The sequence below is a fragment of the Chiloscyllium punctatum genome, chromosome 9, assembly GCF_047496795.1.
Source record: "Chiloscyllium punctatum isolate Juve2018m chromosome 9, sChiPun1.3, whole genome shotgun sequence".
NCBI lineage: Eukaryota > Metazoa > Chordata > Chondrichthyes > Orectolobiformes > Hemiscylliidae > Chiloscyllium > Chiloscyllium punctatum.
In genome coordinates, this window is record NC_092747.1 from 19,377,097 (window position 1) to 19,398,549 (window position 21,453).

General features: G+C 40.3%; 1 protein-coding gene across 10 annotated transcripts in view; it reads left to right on the forward strand.

The window, feature by feature from the left end:
* Positions 1–21,453, forward strand: part of herc2 (HECT and RLD domain containing E3 ubiquitin protein ligase 2) — a 231,639-nt gene that overhangs the window by 202,009 nt on the left and 8,177 nt on the right. For 7 of the 10 annotated variants that reach the window (XM_072576979.1, XM_072576976.1, XM_072576978.1 and 4 more), the window contains 10 exons: positions 3,068–3,245; positions 4,841–5,002; positions 6,755–6,846; positions 9,966–10,105; positions 11,990–12,177; positions 12,402–12,599; positions 13,232–13,315; positions 15,947–16,088; positions 16,849–17,043; positions 19,477–19,589. In XM_072576979.1, coding sequence (XP_072433080.1) covers positions 3,068–3,245; positions 4,841–5,002; positions 6,755–6,846; positions 9,966–10,105; positions 11,990–12,177; positions 12,402–12,599; positions 13,232–13,315; positions 15,947–16,088; positions 16,849–17,043; positions 19,477–19,589 — 1,492 coding nt within the window. The remainder of the gene's footprint in view (positions 1–3,067; positions 3,246–4,840; positions 5,003–6,754; positions 6,847–9,965; positions 10,106–11,989; positions 12,178–12,401; positions 12,600–13,231; positions 13,316–15,946; positions 16,089–16,848; positions 17,044–19,476; positions 19,590–21,453) is intronic. The other 3 variants (XM_072576977.1, XM_072576980.1, XM_072576984.1) reach the window with 1 other exon arrangement.

Below are 21,453 nucleotides of genomic sequence, written 5' to 3' on the forward strand. Positions count from 1 at the left end.
TGGAAGAGGGTAGTTGAAAAGAATAGTAAAAGTGCATTTAAAGGGAAACTAGACAGCACATGAGAATTAAGGGATTAGATGGTTATGATGGTTGCCTTATTTGAAAAGGTTACCAGCAGTGGCACTTAGAGCCAAATAGCTTGATTTTGTGATGTCTATCCTGTGACACGTGAGTGAATTAAGAAGCATTCGGTTAAGACCTGCAACATGGTCTGCCCTGGTAAATCAATGTAGTTCCATGCAGTGTCACCAGAAACGCTACTGCATTAAAGATTTCTTTGATCTCTATTTTAAACAAACAACAGAATATTAATTCCAAACGTACTGTTTTAAGAAGGCAACAGTGAGAATGAAGGATGGCAGTGCAATTGGTATTTGTGTGGATTTTAAACAAAAACTGTTTGATAAAATACCAAATGTTATGTTTATAAGCAAAATGGAAACCCATGGGATGAAAGGAGAAAGAGATATTCAATGTAGTTGTTTTCTACCCTTGGCTAATTTTGTATCCACACTGCCAAATGTCTGCCCATCCCAACAGCTTATCTCTTCTCTTGAAGTCGATGACCATCTCTGTCTCTGTTTACTACCCTTCCAACTTCCATGTTCTCTGCATATTTTGAAATTGTGCGCCGGTAATCCCAAGTTCCAAACTTTGCATGTATGTGCAGCTATTTTTGGGATGGAAGAAAATTCACTGGAGTTTCACCGATTCAGTGTTGGAAAGTACTGCTTTTGATATACATTGATGACTAGATTTGAGGTAGATACAGGATGTAATTTCAAAATTTGCTGATATGAAGGTTTATAGTGAGAAGGACGTGGGCTTCGAGACAGTCAGCAGGCAGTTGAAATGAATATTTACATGATAGGTGAAATTTGACACAAAAATGATAAAGTTCACTAGCATCTGAAAGAAGGCCTGAACAGTTCCCATCCAGTATCAACCTCACCTGCTGAGGTGTGTTCTCATTACACAATGTCTCCTTGAATTTGTCTTATTTCCTTCAAGTGAAAGTTGTTGCTGCAAGTATCCATGTGGGGCTTAATTATGTCTGTTCCTTTGTAGGGCTTTGGGTTGTGGGTGGTGTTGTGGGTCATATCTCTTGGGTACATGATGACTTGTATTAGTGCTCAAAGTTTGTGAGAAGATTTATAGCTCGGGTGCTCGTTGTTGTGGTTCTGTTCGACAAGCTGGGAATTTGTGTTGCAGACGTTTTGTCCCCTGTCTAGGTGACATCCTCAGTGCTTGGGAGCCTCCTGTGAAGCGCTTCTGTGATGTTTCCTCCGACATTTATAGTGGTTTGAATCTGCCGCTTCCGGTTGTCCGTTCCAGCTGTCCGTTGCAGTGGCCGGTATATTGGGTCCAGGTCGATGTGCTTATTGATTGAATCTGTGGATGAGTGCCATGCCTCTAGGAATTCCCTGGCTGTTCTCTGTTTGGCTTGTCCTATAAAGTAGTGTTGTCCGTTGACAACAGAATGAGGACATGCCGCAACCCAAAGGACTAGCCACACTACCATACATCAAGAGCATTTCCGAACTGACAGCCAGACTACTGCGACCACTAGGACTCATAACAGCACACAAACCAACAGCCACTCTCAGACAACAACTCACCAGAACGAAAGACCCGATACCCAACATGAGAAAAACCAATGTAGTGTACAAAATCCCATGCAAGGACTGCACAAAACACTACATAGGACAAACAGGAAGACAGCTAACGATCCGCATCCATGAACACCAACTAGCCACGAAACGACACGACCAGCTATCCTTAGTAGCCCCACACGCAGTTGACAAGCAACATGAATTCGACTGGGACAACATTACTATTATGGGACAAGCCAAACAGAGAACAGCCAGGGAATTCCTAGAGGCATGGCACTCATCCACAGACTCAATAAGCACATCGACCTGGACCCAATGTACCGCCACTGCAACGGACAGCTGGAAAGGACAACCGGAAGTGGCAGATTCAAACTGCTATAAATGCCGGAGGAAACGTCACAGGAGGCTCCCAAGCATTGTGTTAGTGCTGCTGGAAATATTAACATTGATTCCAGTCTCCACTTCTCTCTCCTTTGCTTGGATCTATTTCTGTTTCTTCTCCTTCCCTGATTTCTCTGTCTGCATTCTCCATTTTTGCAGATCAGCTAGCCTTAACACTGTCTAGTGTCTAGCTCCCCCTACTGTGCATTCATCTCTCCTCTCTACAACCATGAATGTATCCTTTGCTTTTTACACCGGCATCTGTGATCTTTAATTTGCCGTGACCTCTCACCGTTCCTTAACCAACTCTTTTCCACCTCCTCAGCACTACCTTTTTCAACAGCATAAAAGCCATGAATTATTTCACCTCTTCAATTTCATTGAAGGATGTGAAACACTAACTTTTGCTCTCTGTAAATGCTGCCAAACCTTCTGAATGTCGCCAACATTTATATTTTAGATGTTTAGTGTCTGCTGTATTTTGTTTTTGTTTGACATGATCCCCTACTACTATCCTCAGCTAGCTAATGCCATGCAAATTCCAGTTATCTGGGTTTGTTTGTATTATTATCTTCTCTAATGCTTTAACCCTTTTGGGGAGCTATTGAATGGATTAGCGGGTTGATTATCAACATGCTTGACCTGTACCATTAGTAGCACCTCCTCCATGGGCAACAAGTCCAGCAGTGAGATTTGAATTCAGAACTTTAGACTCCGAGGTCATGGTGCGACTTACTGAACCATAAGACCTCTGGTTAGCCAGATGAGATTGACCGATCAGCTCAGTCAATCAGAATTGTAACTCTCCTCAACCGACCACGCAACATCTCATACATTGAATACAAAAAAAATTTTGATACTTCACAACAAAATGTAACACTTTGTTTCTGTGATATGCTTCATCACATTACTCCAGCTTGCAGACTGACTTGTTGTGACTCAAGTTTTCGAGTTTGTGACTTTGTGTTTGGAAGAGGTGCTCCAAAGTGAACATTTTAATCTTTGATTTTAAACAACTTTGAGAAGCCAGGCTTAAAAGATGTGAATTACATTTGACTTTTGGCTCTTGTAGCCCCTGTGACCGGCCTCGTGTTGTCGAATCGCTGCGTGGTATCGAAGTGATTGATGTTGCTGCAGGAGGAGCACATAGTGCCTGCATTACTGCAGCAGGAGAGCTTTACACTTGGGGAAAAGGCAGATATGGAAGACTGGGACATGGGGACAGTGAAGATCAACTGAAACCAAAATTGGTGAGTACTACTGATAGTGTGTTAATTTGAAAAAGCCTAAAGTGGTGGTGATGGAAATTATTATTCCTGATTTGCTGTGAGCATTAATAGTATCATGTAATAGTTACGGCATCAAAAGGGACCAAGCAACCCATCGTCTTGTGCTGGCTGAATAAAGTAGCTACCCTTTCTAATACGACTTTCCAGCATTTGATTTATAGCCTAGTGGATTACAGCACTTCAGACACAGATCTAGTTCCTTTTGAATGACCTGAGGCTTTCTGCTTCAATCACCAGACTTAGCAGTAAATTCCAGAGACCCACTAGCCTCTTGTTGAAATATTTATTGCTTGTGTTCCCTCTATTCTAATAGCTTGGCCTAAAAATTAAAAAAACTTTATCTCTGTATGTTTAATCTATTCTATGTATGCAGTTTTATGGAGCTGAACTTTGATCGTTAATTTACCTTGGACTTGAATGTCTGGACTGACTGTGTCACATGTCTGAGATTTTGTTTTTCTCTTTTGTTTTTAATTACTTTTCTACTGCTTATGTAAATTTACTCTTCTTACATTTCAACTTCCATGTGTTAGAATCCCAACTATATTTTATGAAAAGATAATGAAACAGCTTTTATTTCATTTGCAGAGCAGATGAAAAGATAGGTAGTCCTATACTCCATAAAAGTTGGAGTCTCTGAAATAACCTGATTTTTCACTTTAATGTTCAGAGCTTCAATTTCTGATGGCTACAAGCCTAGCAAGAATGAAGGAAGGCTGCCTGTAAATCTTAGGTGGTACACAGGCTGACCGAAAATTTATATTAGGAGAAAGTGAGGACTGCAGATGCTGGAGATCAGAGTCGAGAATGTGGTGCTGGAAAAGCACAGCCGGTCAGGCAGCATCCGGGGAGCAGAAGAATCTACGTTTTGGGCAAGAGCCCTTCATCAAGAATGAGGCTTGAGAGATAAATGGGAGAGGTTGGGACTGGGGGCAAGGTATCTGAGAATGTGATAGATGGAACTGTGGGTAATGGTGATAGGTCGGAGAGGAGGGTGGAGTGGATAACTGACGTTGTTCATCGAAAGTGAAAACACTTCTTTCCTTATGGGGCTGATTGATATTTTGGACATCAGGCACACCAGGCAGACATATTTTGCATGTGTTGTTGATTGGGAGACTCCAGGAAGCAGAACCAGCCTTTTATGTTTGTTCTGAGTGCAGTTAGACCCTCGGGACCACCTATCTTTTGGATTTTTGAATATTTCGGATAGGGGATTAAATGACATTTTCAGAGCAAAATCTTTTAAAATTACCGAACAGCAGACCCACCTGTGATTACTATGAGCACTGAGACAGAATTGATGCCTGCCAATGCAATATCTGAGTGATGTGGGTTGAGTAGGTGTGGAATTGCGTTAACTATTTGCATGCCAAACAACCTTGTTAATGAGAAAAAAATCTTTCGGATAAAGGATTGTCTACCTGTACTATAATTGTAATTATTACTCAATTGAATTTAATTGAATTGAGCTATATTGCATTCTGGTCTCCAGTGAGGATGTTTCTGTGCGCTGTTGTTATCTTTCTGAATGTAAATTTGTGTTCATTTCTCAGGTGGAAGCACTGCAGGGTTACAGGGTCATAGATGTTGCATGTGGAAGTGGTGATGCACAAACTCTTTGTTTGACTGATGATGATATTGTCTGGTCCTGGGGAGATGGAGATTATGGAAAACTCGGAAGAGGAGGCAGCGATGGCTGTAAGGTCCCAATGAAGGTACTGAGAGTTTGATGCAGATAAATTCACACAAAGCTGATGTTATGGGGAGAAATCCATTTAATGCAGACCTAACCTTGATACACCAGATGTAAAAATGGCAGGGTGTCATTGAAGGTGGGGGCAGTTCAAATTCCCCCTTACCCTGGGGGTTTTGATGGATGTTGTCTGCTGGTAAGTTGTAAAGGGGACCTGAAGTAATCACACTTGCTCATTTTTGCCCAGACGCAGTGTTGTAAAGGTATTTATTTTTTTCCCAAAGCTGTCTTCTCTTTTCAATGCCAAGTTTCCTAATGCCAGGTCAGACTTTGAACCTCATTAATCTCACCCGTAGTCCTGCTCATGTGACATTTAAAAATTTTAACATCTGACCTAATTCCAGCTCACTTGATTTTGTGATATTAAAATTCACCTTCAGGGGTTTCTGTTCTTAATGGAGGCATTTAAGCTTTCCTGACATGAATGCTGCCTCGCAGTATTAGTAAAATTTGTTTTTAAATGTTTGTGTAATGTCAGGAAAGGTAGAAAGGCTGTTGCTACCCCCATCTACTCGAGAGGATCATGGTGGTACCATCACCATCCTCTTCATGTTCTCCAACTCATGAATTGACCTATCTAATTTGCTTGGTAAGCAAATGGGTAAATCATTATTAGCAGTAGGCAGGGATGTCGATTTGAGGTTACAATTAAATCTTGTTAAATAATGGAGCAGGCTCGAGAGGCTGAATGGCCTACTGTCCTCCTTCCAATTGGTGTGTTCCCCACAGATTGTGTAGTGCATTGTTGCTGAGATTGCAAAGTGTTAAGACTCTACACTACGTGGTAAAACTTCAATGGTAGCAATTTCAGCAAGACCAACTGCAGGATATCTCCTTGATGTATGTCATGGCTGACTCTCTGCATCAAGGTACCATAATCTTATTTTTCAATATTTATGTCACCACACTGTCCCCATCATGATTATTAAGAGCTGTATACCTACTGGACAAATGTACGTGCAGTTTCCCTTCCTTTTCCCCTATCCCTGTTTATAGTGACCAATTGTCTTAAACTACAGAGTGATCACCGCTTGAACAGTCTTGCAGACAAATTCACTCTGCATTAATGTTGCCAAATGTAGCTAGTTAATTCACATTCTGTGTTCCATGGCTGAAGAAATGACAACTTTTGACATTTATTTCTAGGAACTTTGCAATTTCCACACATCCTACATCGTGAATGCTGCTTCTTTCGCTCACCTATGTCTTGATCTGGCCATTGTTGCACTTCTAATACCTCAATTTAATAATGAATTAAAATTTATTTTACCTCATCTGCCTTGTCTTTCAGATTTTACTTTCTCTGTAAAGGGATCTGTTTGGATCACTTAAAGTATTTTAAAAACACCTATGCTAATCTAGAATTTCACTCAGTTGGATGTTTGATTATTTCATCCAAAAAAAAAAATGGAGGAAATAAAAGCACAACATATCTGATTGTGGAGAGGCCTAGAGACCCTGTCACAGCTTGGAAATCTCATTCTCAGCAGGCTAAAGATTAATTTTCTATTGCATTCTTCATTATCTTTTGAATATCGTCGCTATTTGCTTTCAACTCTGCAGCTGTTTTTAATACGAATACATTCTATTTCTTTTAAATTCAGCCTTTTCATTATATTTGTAATTGATTAAGACCAATTAGGTGGAGCATTAACAGCAGTGACAACTTTTAGGATTGCATGTACTGACATTGTTCAATATTTTCTGCAAATAGATTGATTCCCTAACTGGACTTGGTGTGGTTAAAGTGGAATGTGGATCACAATTTTCAGTGGCTCTAACTAAATCGGGATCTGTTTATACTTGGTAAGTATATATCTTTAGTGTTTCTCACATTCAGTTTTCATTGTTTTCTAAAGACCAGTGGGCGGCACGGTGGCACAGTGGTTAGCACTGCTGCCTCACAGCGCCAGAGACCCGGGTTCATTTCCTGCCTCATTCTCCCTGTGTCTGCGTAGGTTTCCTCCCACTGTCCAAAAATGTGCAGGTCAGGTGAATTGACCTTGCTAAATTGCCCATAGTGTTAGGTGCAAGGGGTAATTGTAGGGGAATGGGTCTGGGTGGGTTGCACTTCAGCAGGTCGGTGTGGACTTGTTGGGCCCGAAGGGCCTGTTTCCACACTGTTAGTAATCTTAAAACAAAAAAGAATAACTTGTGTGCATGCCAGGACTCGGATTTTGTTTTATCTTCTGGATAATTTTAACAATCTTAAGCTTCTTTGTATTGAGCCTGTAAAAAAACAAACAGCAATGAAAGTCAATAGCAGGTGATCAGCATCCTTACTCATAGTAGAAGCATCTTACATTTGCCTAGCTCACTTTAATGTCGCAAAAAATGTCAAGGTGCCTAATGGCTGCAAATTAAAACATAGACATCAAGCTGAAGGAAGGATTAACAAAATTCACCTCTTGTGGTCAAAAAGATGGATTTTAAGGTAACTCTTAAATGAACAGCGAGGAGCTGGGAGGCAGAGCTGGAGTGTGAAGCCTGACAGGATTCAGGATGTTCTGAACAGCAGGGGATGTGCTCGGAACCAGAATTATGATAAGTGACAAGTTTCCGATCTGGAGAGTTCGGAAGGATAAGGACATGAATAGGTTTAAATGTGAAGGTGAAAATTTTAATTTTGAGTCTGGGTGATCAGGAACAAATAGAGGTGAAGAAAGATTATGTCTGAGTGGGACTTTTATTAGTGTGAGGGTGCAGGCAGCAGTTTTGCATGGTTTGGAATCCTTAAGGTGGTGTAGAGCAGTGTTTCAGGACAACATTACATTGTTAAGTCTAGAAATGTTGTGACGTATGGATGAATGTTTCCAGCAGATTGGCTGAGACAGGGGAAAGGCATGTGATACAATGGAAATGGAAGTATGTAGCTTTTGTTAAGGAGAAGATATGGTTTTGAAACTCTTTCAGATATAATGCTGACTTTCCAGACAGTTTGGTTCAGTCTGAGACGGTGGCAAAAAAGGAGAATTAAATTTGTGGCAGGGGTCAAACAAAATAGTTTGGTCTTCTCTGTTTTTCTGGAGGAAATTGGGCTGCAAGCTTGGAAGTAAGTCAAGCAGATTGGAGAAACAGAAGAGCTCAAGAGGGTAGTGTCAGGGTAGAGATTGGTGTTACCAACATGCAAATTGCATTTGATCTTATGTCTGCAAAAATATTCCCACAAGGCAGCATGTCAAAAAAGATAAGCATGGATCGAGCATTAGATTCTTGGATATTTCCAAAGTAAATCGTGTACAAATCAAGTACCTATAAACCAGGAACAGTCCTGATGGGATGATTGATCTATCTTGAAATTTTAAATTGACCAGAAAATACTGTCTTTTGAGGGATCTAATTTCCAAGTCCCACAACCTTGTGTGAACATGTACTAATTTTTATTTCTACCCAAAATAGGTGAGCTCTAATTTTAAGCTTGCTAATTCTGCTTTAGTTATGATATAAAACCTCAATGACATAATCATTAGAAGAAAAGGATTTCATTTTTCAGTCTTTGCAAAATGATTAGCTAGAAACTGTTCAAGCTATGGGTCCCTTAAGTAGTTCCTCACATGTTTCTGGCTGACATGAACAGTTTATCTGTTCTGTTCTGTTTCTTCCCACTCCCCAAGTTAGCTTCCTATTATGTGAGAGAGTGCAGTATCACCTTCCCATAAGGAAAACCCTAGACAGTTTTCAGTGATGAAAATCTCCCCCCAAATTGAAAAGTGAGTGTCTTTCTCTTTGTTCTGCTCATCCGGATAAATTCCTTCAATTTGCGCTGCTGTTCATACAGTCCTGGCCAACATTTATTCCTCAACTACCACTTTAAAATAGATCAGTAGTTGTTACCTTACTGACTTTGGGCCTAGCTGTGCTCAGTTTGGCTGCTGTGATTTCTATATAACATCAGTCACCACACTTTGAAAGTACTTTGAGCTATAAAGTGCTTAAGAATGATCCATTCTTATGAGAGTACTGTACAAATGGAAAACTCTTTCATTTTTAGTTCCTCCTACCATTCATTTTTTTTTGTTTATTCATTTTTTGTTTCTCCTTCCCAAGATCTCTCTCTCTTTCTCAGGTTGACTGATAATGGTTAATCCAATCTATTCCCAGGCATTACAATGTTTATAAGACACTTTGATAAGTACACGAATAGGAAAGATTTGGAGGAAAAGGGCCAGGTGGGAGTAATTTAGTTTGCGATGATGTTCAGCATGGACTGGTTGGATCGAAAGGATTGTTCTGCATCAGTGGTGCTGAGGTGGAGATGGTCCAGAATGTCAAATTCCTCAGATTGATGATTGCCAACAATCTGTCCTGGTCAACCCACATCAACAAAATTGTCAATAAAGCACAGCAATGCCTCTACTTCCTCAGCAGTCTCAGGAAATTCGGCATGTCTAGAAGGACTCTTACTAATTTCTATAGGTGCACCATAGAAAGCATCCTATTTGGCTGCAACACAGCGTGGTCTAGTAACTGCTGTTCCCAAGACTGCAAGAAACTACAGGGTCATGAACACAGTCCAGTCCATCATACAAACCAGCCCTCCAGCCACTGTCTCCATCTGTACTTCGGGAAAGCAACCAACATAATCAAATACCCTTCTCACCCTTTTCCATTGGGCAGAAGATATAAAAGTTTGAAAGCATGTATGAGCACATTCCAGAACAACTTTTTCCATGCCATAGTTAGACTTTTGAATGGACCTCTCAAATGTTAATTCTGATTTCTCTCTCTGCACCTTCTCTGTGGTTGTAACACAGTATTCTGCTCTCTGTTCTGCTACCCTGATGCACTTTGTATGATTCAATCTGCCTGTATAACACACAAAACACTTTTCAGTATATCTCTGTACATGTGACAACAATGAATCAACTGAGCTAACCAATCACTGTCAAGTTACTGACATACTGTGTGATTATTTGGTTTTACAGGGGTAAAGGTGATTACCATAGGTTGGGTCATGGCTCTGATGATCATGTCAGGAGACCTCGGCAAGTCCAGGGGTTACAAGGGAAGAAGGTGATCGCTATTGCAACTGGATCTTTGCATTGTGTGTGCTGCACTGAGGATGGTAAGATTTGTAAGATTTTTTGAAAGCTTTATAGACATGCTAATGCAAGCCTACTTGAACTACAGCACCAATGGGAGTTTGGTATAATTTTAATTACAAAATTGACTAGCAGCTATAATTGTCTACAATTTTATTGTCCATATGAGTACTTTTTAACATGCCTGTATCCCACTCCTCTCTTTATGTTAATAGTTCCAATCTGTCATATTGGTTAATGCTTTTATTAAAATTTATGCAGATAAGTGTGATTGGCATGTGTTAGATGCTTGTAAAATGCTCAGTGACAATTACTCTGAGGTTTCTTTTTGTCAAAGATATTGTGCCTTATCTATTTGCTCAATGGTCAACTGGCAAGAACATATCCCTTTGTAGATTTGTTTAGCAGCGCATGAGTTCATGTTTTAAACTAGGGGAATAGAAATGAAAATCAGTAAGAGGAGAAAAAAATGAAAAAGCACATTTCATCTGATTTGCATTTTGAATTGTGTATATAAAAATAGTTCCCCACAGCTTGCCTTCATCATTCAGTCCTATGAATATAGGAATTGGGGAGTCATGTTGAGGTTGTACAGGACATTGGTGAGGTCTCTTCTGAAATACTGTGTCTAGTTCTGGCTGTCCAGTCATAGGAATGATATTGTTAAGCTGAAAAGGATTCAGAAGAGATTTACCAAGACGTTGCCGGGTATGGAATGTTTGAGTTTTAAAGAGGGGTTGGGTAGGCCAGGACTACTTTCACTGGAGTGCAGGAGGTTGAGAGATTACCTTGTAGAAGTTTATAAAATAATGAGGGGTATGGGTAGTATTACGACACGGCAGGGAAGCCTTCTGCTAGTTAAACCAAACACCCAGAAAAGCTCACCTCACCTCATAATGAGTGACCGAGAACTCCCAACTTCTATTATTCAAAGAATAAATATCAATTTTATTCTTTAACTCAAAGTGAACCTTAAATAACAATTATTTACAACTCTAAGTCTCCTTTCTCTTAAAGGTCTGTTATCTACCTCCAACTCTGTAACGATGTAGTGATCATTAAAATTACATCAACTTAATTTTCAAAACCAGACAGCGACTGTCATTGTTGGCATCTGTCTTCTTTTAGCTGATGATCTCCCTGGGTCGTCTTCGGTCTTTTGCTGAATAAAATGTTTCATATGAGAAGGGTACCTTTGATAGAGAATGTTTTGAATGACAGTCTATTTCTCTAGATGGCAGCTGTCATTTGCTTTCTCTGGCTAACTCTCAAAATGCCAGCTTATTTATACCCCAAACGTCAGATTGTCTCATTAGTTCAATGTTGTCAAAACAGTAAAATTCAAATTTGATTGGGTTTTAGTATCCTGGGACATAATTTAAACTGGTTAAATTCAAATGGTGGTCAAAACAACTGAGGTATCTAGTTTACAGCCAAATGTTACATATTTTCAATTTTCCAGTATACTCTGAGACTGCAAGACAGTTACCTGCAAATTCCCACAGCCAAAACAGCTTTCACTCTCTCTTAAAGATATAGTACACACCTTTGACACCATAACAATAGAGTAAATGGTAGTTGTCATTCCGATAAGATATGGGCACATTTTTAAGATGAGAGCAGACCGGTTTTAAGAAAGCCATGAGGGACAAATGTTTTTACACACTGGGTTGTTCATGGATGGAATGAACCTCCAGAGAAAATGGTGGATGTGGACACAATTACAACATTTAAAAGACACTTGGATAAATACATGAATAGCAAAGGTTTGGAGGGGTATGGGCCAGGAGTAGGCAGGTGGGACTAGTTTAGTTTGAGATTATGGTCGACATGGACTGGTTGGACTGAAGGGTCTGTTTCCATGCTGTATGATTCTATTACATTTTTGTTTTTCCATTCCTCACAAGGAGAAGTTTATACATGGGGAGACAATGATGAAGGGCAACTGGGAGATGGGACCACGAATGCTATCCAGCGGCCACGCCTGGTAACTGCACTGCAAGGCAAAAAGATTAATCGTGTTGCGTGTGGTTCAGCCCACACTCTCGCATGGTCCACCAGCAAACCTGCCAATGCAGGCAAGCTCCCATCACAGGTTAGTTCATAACATCATTGGTTCATTCCAAATAATCTTGTAAATTAAATTGACAGAAGAATGTGTTAGAATGATTGGAAAGTAATTAATTGTCATTGCTGTCCCCTCCACAAACAAGTGGTTGGTAGTGAGATGCTGCCCATCTTGCTACCAACTTTTAATTGCAATTAACATCTTTTAAAAGTAAATTTTTAAAATTTGTGTATATTTCTTGTTTATTTAAGATTCCAATGGAATACAACTACCTCCAGGAAATCCCAATAATTTCATTGCGGAATAGACTGTTACTACTGCATCATATCTCTGAACTCTTCTGTCCCTGTATTCCAATGTTTGATTTGGAAGGCCGACTTGATGAAACTGGGCAAGGCCCTTCAGTTGGACTTGATACTTTACGTGGAATATTAATTTCACAGGGCAAGGTAAGACCCTGTTTTGACAGTGGGGCTTGGCTTTTGGGAATAGCTGCCTTTATCAAATGTTTAACGTATTGTGAAGTAATGAAGTGTGTATAGAAGGTTCACCAGCAGCTCCATCTTTCTTTGGCACTATTTGACTCAACATCAGTTACAACAAATGCAGAAGGCACGGGCACGTTTTATTTCTTGAAATGTTAATAGTAAAATAATTGCATTTATAGAAAAGTTAAGCAGGTTATCTTACAGAAGAAATGTGTTGAGAGGACAATTACTCAAAAATTGTTTCTACAGATCGATAATCTTTTTTTTTGGAGACCACAGAGGGAAAAATGAGCAGAAACCTTCACAGAAGATTGTTATAACTTGGTATACTTCACTGCAAGTTGCATGGTGACAGTGACCATAGCATCGTTTAAGCTAAAAATAGGGAAAACTTTGTAAAGGAAGTATTTAAGGATATGAAGAAGGAGCAGGAAATAGAATTCAGGCTGACCATTTCAGGGATAACATATACCTTTTTGTACTTAAGCACTGTAATTTTGATGTGAACAGTTTTTGAAGTTTTATTTGCTTAAGCACAGTTACCTGAGAGGTTCACTTAGCACTTTACTAACAACTTCAACATTGTATTAAAGGAAGCTGCTTTCCGCAAGGTAGTTCAAGCGACGATGGTGCGAGATCGACAGCATGGGCCTGTTGTGGAGCTTAACAGAATTCAGGTACAATTGTGCAGAAAAATCCCAGTAAATCTTTCAAACTGGAAACTTGGCCTTTCTAGTAACTATTCTTAATATTTGTACTTTGAGATTGCCTAATCCAAATATTTGGGCAATGCCCATAATTAAATTTAACAGGACTCCTTTCTCCACTTGAAGTAAGTAATGTTTAGCTCTCTATCTATACTTCAGACTTTGGGGTCGGAAAACATTTTATCAAAGAACACCGGTTTTGAATGAGTTTAGATGTGAATGTGGTTTAATAGCTGATTTCCTTGACCTGTGCTCGAGTTTTGTAAATGCCATCTCAGTGAGATGCTCAGTTTTTAGTTGTGAAAAAGAATGATTTGAACCAAGAAACCCAGTAAAGAGACAAGACCTCTGATATGGGGCAACACCATCGCACAAGGCATTGCCAAGGTTGCTGAAAGTTGGAGACTTAACAAGAAGTGGTGATAGGTAGAATGATTGTAGGTTGTAAGATGCAGAGAAGAGTGTTAGCAGAGAAGTTAATCAAGGATCCTCACAGTTTTGAGGACCTGGGATGGAATGAGTAGTAGGAGCAGACAACTGACTGAATTTATGGAGAAGGAAGAAAATGTAAGGTGACGGTCAATGGAGCTTAAGTACAAAAGCGAAGAGTTCAGAACAGAAAAACATATTTAAACAGCCGAGTATATAGATTGTGATAAGAGGGAAGCGGAGATCCTATGGAGAACACAGGCCATATTATCAACACCATGCTCACAGATATCAGATTTACGAGAGAGGAGGAACCCAACGACCAACTCCCATTCCTGGATTTGATGGTAGAAAGAACACAGAAGGGTGAATGCACTACAAAAGAGTACAGAAAAGCCACACACACTGACCAGGCCCTGAACAAAAACAGCAACCATCCAAACACACACAAGAGAAGCTGCATTAGGACCCTGTTCAAAAGGGCTACAACACACTGCAGCACTCACGACCCACGAAGAGAAGGTCTACAAAGACCTCTACAAAGTCTTTGCCAAGAACGGATATCTCCGCAACTTCATCCGCAACTTCATCTAACAGACAAATAACGCGACGAGGACATGCCATGACCCAACACACTACCTTATATAAACAAACATCTCGGAACTGGCAGCCAGACCTCTCTTACTACTCTGATTCATGACAGCTCATAAACCGACAGCCACGCTCAGACAACAACTTGCTAAAACAAAAGACCCTATACCCATCATGTGCAAGACAAATGTAATTTGAGATTCCATGCAAAGACTGCACAAAACACTATATATAGACAAGCAGGCAGACAACTAGCCATCCACAACCTTGAACAACAACTAGCCACTAAATGCCACGACCAGCTGTCTCAGTAGCCATACACACAGATGACGACAACAATAACAAATTCAACTGGGACAACACAACAATCATAGGTCAAGCTAAACAGAGGACGGTCAAAGAATTTCTAGAAGCACGACACTCATCCACGGACTAGAACCAATATACCGGCCACTATAACACTTTACCGCAACTGGCAACCGGAAGCAGTAGGAACGGAAAGAAATAAATTCCAGAAGATACAGGACAGCAGCACTTCACAGGAGGCTCCAAAGCACTGAAGGTGTCACCCAAACAGGGGACGAAACATCTGCAAATCAACTTGCCAGCTCAGCGAACATACCCACAACCATGATTGTGGATTCTACTGATTATAATCTCATTGTAATAGATTGTTGCATAGATTAATCCCTGTTAATCCACCACTGAAAACATTCAACTAGGGGAAAAAGATCAAGTAAAACAGAGATAATACTGAGTTAGTTTTTTTTAATCTTTTAAGTCAATAGGCTGCAACTTTGACATAAGCTGATACTCAACTGTTTTTGGACATTTGCTGGAATTAACTGAACCACATGAAACACTATTGGTCCTTGGTCTGCTTAGAGTCATAGGTCTACAGTATAGAAACAGGCCCTTCAGCCCAACCTGTTCATGCCAAAGCACTTCCTACCTCAGGGTCATTTTGGATAACATTTCAGTCCTTTCTCTGCAACCAGTTATAGTCTTAACACACTCACCCCTAAGCCCTCTGCCACCTACATCCTATTTTGCACTGAATGCTGCTTAGGCATTGCTGCTGTGGCTGCTCACAATCCCTAGGCTTAACATTCTGAGGTCTGTTCCCTGATCCATTCAGAAGTTTTACCTGACCCCATCAGGAGTTTAGAAGATGGAACTGTAGTAGCTGGAAGGTTGTCTTTTAAGATATGGGACCATGTTCCAGCAGTGACAGTCATTACCTGAGGCTGAAGAGGGTTTTCCAGGTTGGATGCAGTGAGGTGGAAGAGCCTTGAACTCTCACAGGGAACCAGCACAGCTTATGGGGGGCATGGTGCCAGCTGAGTGGGTGTGGGCTTGGACCTCATTTTGTCCCGATGAAGGGTGGAGATGAATGATACGAAGATCTTAGTAATCAATCTTAGTGACGTAGATAGGCAGTGGATGTGTGCAGGGTGGAACTGGATACAGTTCTCCGATTATCTCCTGATACTTGAACTTCTTTCATGGCTCTTGAAATATGTGGCAGCTTATGCTTTTTACCCTGCTTTTGGAATGATTAAATTTGATCTTTTCCTTCAGGTCAAACGTTCCAGAAGTAAAGGAGGTTTGGCAGGTCCTGATGGCACAAAGTCTGTTTTTGGTCAGATGTGTGCTAAGATGAGTTCACTCAGTCCTGATAGCTTGTTGCTCCCTCACCGAGTATGGAAAGTCAAGTTTGTTGGTACGTTAATTATGTAACTAAACTTTATGCTTTGTTTCGTGTTTTTTTTTGTGAAGCGTAGTAGGGAGACGAAGTAAAAGTTTATTTTGTGTTCTCCTGATGCTGATTTAATCAGATGCCAACTTCTAGCTCAGTGAGAGCCCAAGAAGTGGATTCTAACACCATTCCTTTCAATATTCCTCAAGATAAACTGTCAGCAACCTCCCCCAAACTCAAAGTGTGGCATATGTTGTTTAAGATTTCATTGATTTCATACTTTACCTCAGTGTCCACTTTCCATACATGAGCATTCACTGTGAATGTGGTCGATGTTTTACTGAAAAGCATTACTTGCAAACCTAACTTTAACCATACCCAATACCAACATGTGGACATTCACCATATATTGTTGAGTTTAATAAGTGTTTGTAATTGATTGACTTGTCCCTCCACCTCTTGTCCTCAATCATCTTGGACTGGAAATCTTTTAGCTCCTTGTTGCTAAACTAAGTCAACCCTAGCAATTTCTTGGCCTGCGATTCAATGCTACATCAAGACCCCAACTTGAAATGTTAAGGGAGTCGACTGACACATCACTTTGCCAAAACTGGTGACAGAATTCTACTTATTCTCAATTATATTCACTCTTCTGTCGAGTTTTAACAATGTTCTTTGTCACGGTTGTCTCTCATTAACATGTTCTATTTACGTAATGCTGCAGGAATTTTGCATCTTAGTTATTGGGAGCATTTATCTGACTGAAACCTATTTCTTTATCCAGGTGAATCAGTCGATGATTGTGGTGGAGGCTACAGTGAGTCGATTGCAGAGATGTGTGAGGAACTCCAAAATGGTTTGACACCATTGTTGATTGTTACCCCAAATGGAAGGGATGAATCTGGAGCCAACCGAGACTGCTTTCTGTTAAATCCAGCTGCCAAATCACAACTGCACATGAACATGTTCAGATTTCTAGGTATGTGGGTTATGGCTTGAGGTTGTCACTTAATGTGTGCTTGTTAGTTCAAAAGGTAAACTTTTTTAACCAGTTAAATTAATACATCATCCATTGTGACATAAGGCTATGCAGCCTTAAACAATTACGGCTCGAATAAGCAACACCACAGCACAGGAACAGGTCCTTTGGTCCACTAAGACTATGCCAGCCTGCCTAAACTAAAAACCTATTTTCCTTTATGTGATCTGTCTCCCTCTATTCCCTACGTATTCATATATCTGTCAAGATGTGTCTTACATATTGCCATTGTATCTGCCACCTCTGGCAGCACATTCAAATCACTTACCACCTTCTTATTTAAAAAAAAAAGAAAATCTTGTCTCTGACATCATCTTTAAACATTTTCACCCTTTTGCCTTAAACCTGTGTCCCCTAGTAATTGACATTTCTATCCTGGAGGAAAAAAAAATCTGATTAACTGTTCTAACCACGCCTCTTATAATTTTGTAAGCCTATATCAGATCACCCCTCATCCTTTGAAGTTCAAGTGAAAATGAGTAAGTTTGTCCAATCTCTCCTCATAGCTAATACCCTTCAAGCTAGGTCCTGGTAAAGCCTCCACATCCTCCTGGTAGTATGGTGACCCAATCTGTACAGTGTATTCCAAATGTGGCCGAATTGAAGTTCTACAAAGCTGCAATATAACTTGCTAATTTTTATAATCTGTGCCCTGACCAATGAAGCTTGCAATATTCCTTTTCGAGCACCTTATCCACTTGTATTGCCACTTTCAGGGAGTTGTGGGCCTGTACGCCGAGATCCCTCTTTTATGTTGATGCTACTAAGGGTTCTGCTATTTATTGGATTCTTATCTCCTGAATTCGACCTTCCATAAAGCATCACCTCACACTTGGCTGGATTAAACCCCATCTGCCATTCATCTACCCAAGTCTCTAGTCTGTCTATATCCTGTTGTATCCTCTGGCAATCCTTCTCACTGTCTGCAACTCCCCCTGTCTTTGTGTAGTCTGCAAGCTTACTAATCACCACTCTCAAAAACATCCTCCACTCCTACTCTGTGTCTTCTATGATTAAACCAGCTCTGTATCCATCTTTCTAGCTCACCGCAGATCCATGTGACTTCACCTTTTGTATTAACCTGCCATAAGGGACCTTGTCCAAAGGCTTTGCTAAAGTCCGTACAGACGTCGTGTACCACCCTGCCCTTGCCAATCATCTTTGTTCCTTCAATAAAACTTCCCTTTCCCACATAAAGCCATGCCATCTATTGCTCACATTTTTCCCAAATGTGAGTAAATCCTATCCCAAAGAAACTTCTCCAATAGTTTCCCTACAATGGACATAATATTCACTGGCCTGTAATTTCTTGGATTATCCATTTCCCTTAAAAGAACAATGTTGGCTATTCTCCAGTCCACTGGAGCCTATCCTTGTGAGTGAAGAGGATGCAACGATTTTGTATGAGGCCCCAGCAGATTTTTCCCTGGATTCCCTCAGTATGCTGGGATAGATCTTACAATGCCAAGGAGACTTGACTGTCTTTAATGCTTTTCAAAGCACCTAAACACCATCACCATTTTTATAGTGACATGGCCTTATATATATGCTATATACTTCTCCAAGGTTCACCATCCACCATGTCCTTCTCCTTTGTTAATGCCACTGCTATTCTTCTGTTAAGGCCCTCACCCACTTCCTTCGAGTTCAGCCATAAATTCCCTCCTTTGACCTTGAGTGAACCTACATTTTCCCTACTTACCTTCTTGCTCCTATTATATACACAAGGCACCTTAGTATTTTCCTTAATTCTGTTTTCAAAGACATTTCATGGCCCCTTTTAGCCCTCCTAATTCCTTGTTTGAGTTCTTTCCCACCATCGTTGTATTCTTTGAGGGCTCTGTTCATCTTCGTTTCCTAAACACTTGACCTGACTCAATGGATAATCGTTATGGCGTTACAATTGCCATCATCCTTCTTGCTATGAGAAGCAGATCAGTGTGAATTACTGCTCCTGATCGCTATCTGCTAATGTTGCAGATATGCATGTTAGAGGTAGCCGACACTGCCCATCAAAACCAACTATACACATAAGATGTTGGATGTTGTTTGCTGTTGGCTTGGATCTGACTCCATTACACTGGAAGCCTGAAGAGCAAAGTTAGAAATAATTGTAGAAAATAAATCTCTTTTGAAAGCTAAAGACTTTTAATTTATGCAAGATCAAAATTCTTAATTTATTTTAAACTTTTATTGATCATCCAGAAAGTGAGTGCTAAATATTTGCAGGGTGCAGTCGAAGCAAAATACTATTCAAACTTTGTTGCTCTCTGCCGTACTGTCCATGAGAGTTAAAATGGAATAATTGGGATCTATTCATGCTTCTAACGTTATATTATCCTAAAACTTGCTATTTATGTTCTCACTTTTTAGGTGTACTTTTAGGCATTGCTATACGCACTGGCAGTCCTCTGAGTCTCAATTTGGCTGAACCTGTGTGGAAACAACTGGCAGGAATGAATCTAACAATTGCTGACTTGAGTGAGGTAATTTCTGACATTTCTGTCTGTCTCTTACAAAGAAACACATTTTAAATGTTGTGCTGATTTGGTTCCAGGATGAACTCTATTTATGTCTGGAGTTAAAATATTCTAACTTGGTTGTGTGCAAACATTATAAATCAATAATCCGTGTTCAAATGCAAATAGCCACTGACCTGTCAGCTTTTAGTAACCTTGTCTCTTTCTTTTCCTTTCTGCATGATGTGTTTGAATCTCTCTAGTCCAGTGTCTGCCCCTGTCATAGCACTGGAGCACTCTAATTGAAGTTTCCAGTGACATTTTTTGTGACTGTGATTATGGTGCACCATCTCTGCTCATCCTCCTTAATCTCACCTGCAGACTGCACTGAAGTATACTGCACTACTGTCCTCCAATGCAGGCCTCTGTTGCGTAGTTCAGAGGACTGACCTCACTTCCACTCTTACTTCGCTAATTGCATCCAGAACCCCTCAGCAATGGCTCCTCTTCCTGTTTCTGAATTTTCATCCGCAGATCTTTCCTCGACTGCCACCATTTCTTATGAATTCCAAAGATACCAATAACTTTTAAAAAGGGCAATTTGAACTTCCAGTTAATAACTAAAATGGTAATGTAACAAGATTTCATATGAAAAGACTGATGCTGTAAAAGATCAAATGCACTATTGATTAAACACTACTTTTGTAGGCAACATATAGTTTACCAATTCTGTTCTGAAGTTTACAATAACTGAAACAAAAGCCGTTATCAAGGATTTGTTACGCTCTGTCAGTCTGGTCATTCTAATCTGGAACTGTCCTTCACCATGAGAGTATTTAAATCCTCCTCCTCAGTCTCATCATAACTGTTCACGAGTTTGGTAGTCTGGGCCCTAGCTGTCCTCTCCCAAACTTTGGCAAATCCTTACCTTCTCAAAACCCATTTCCATGATTTTGTCTACCTTTTAATGATTTTCAAAACACCCAACATCACCTTTTTTATATTGACATGCCCTTTGATTCGAACATACCCCTCCCTTGACTCAGAGAAAGTAAGGACTGCAGATCAGAGTCAAGAGTGTGGTGCTGGAAAAGCACAGCAGGTCAGGCAGCATCCGAGGAGCAGGAACATCAACGCCCTCTTATGCCCGAAACGTCAATTCTGCTGCTCCTCGGATGCTGCCTGACCTGCTGAGCTTTTCCAGCACCCTCCCTAGACTCACCATCCACCATGTCCATCTCCCTTGTTCACAATGATTCAAATCTTACATTAAGGACCTCATCCACTTTCTGTGACAACATGAATCATGTTGGCCTTCTACCCAGCTGACTTTGAGACTCCCAATTCTCTTTCATTTTGGAACCAAATCGGCACAACTATTTAAATCTTAAATTTCTCCCACTTCTAGGACTTTGGAGACAAAGTCTATCCACTGTTAGTACACAGGCTGCTGCCATTGACCCTGAGCATTAACCATCTTGTATCTTCATTTCAATAAATGAATCTGGACTTCCTTTAATGTCCAAAAGTCACCGCTTACTGTCAAGCTGACTTCAGAATGAGTCACATGATCTCCTGTATTTCCCCTTCAGTTAAAGAGAGTCCCAGGATATTACAATCTTATAAACTTCGTAATTGTAAAGCATTATTGACTGCTGCTGCAGCAGTAATGTTTGCACATTGCAAACATACAAATTATGCTGACTTTTCTGACATGCAATCCTGTATCAGCTGCAAATTCCTCCACATAAACTTTGAAAAGACTGATGGTATCACCTTGACTAATCATGGTTCTGCAGCTTTGCCACTGTCTTTGATTAGCCAAGGCTATTTGACTTCACCTTTTCAACCTTGAGCTGAGCTCTACATCATCTTCCACTTTAGAAACTGC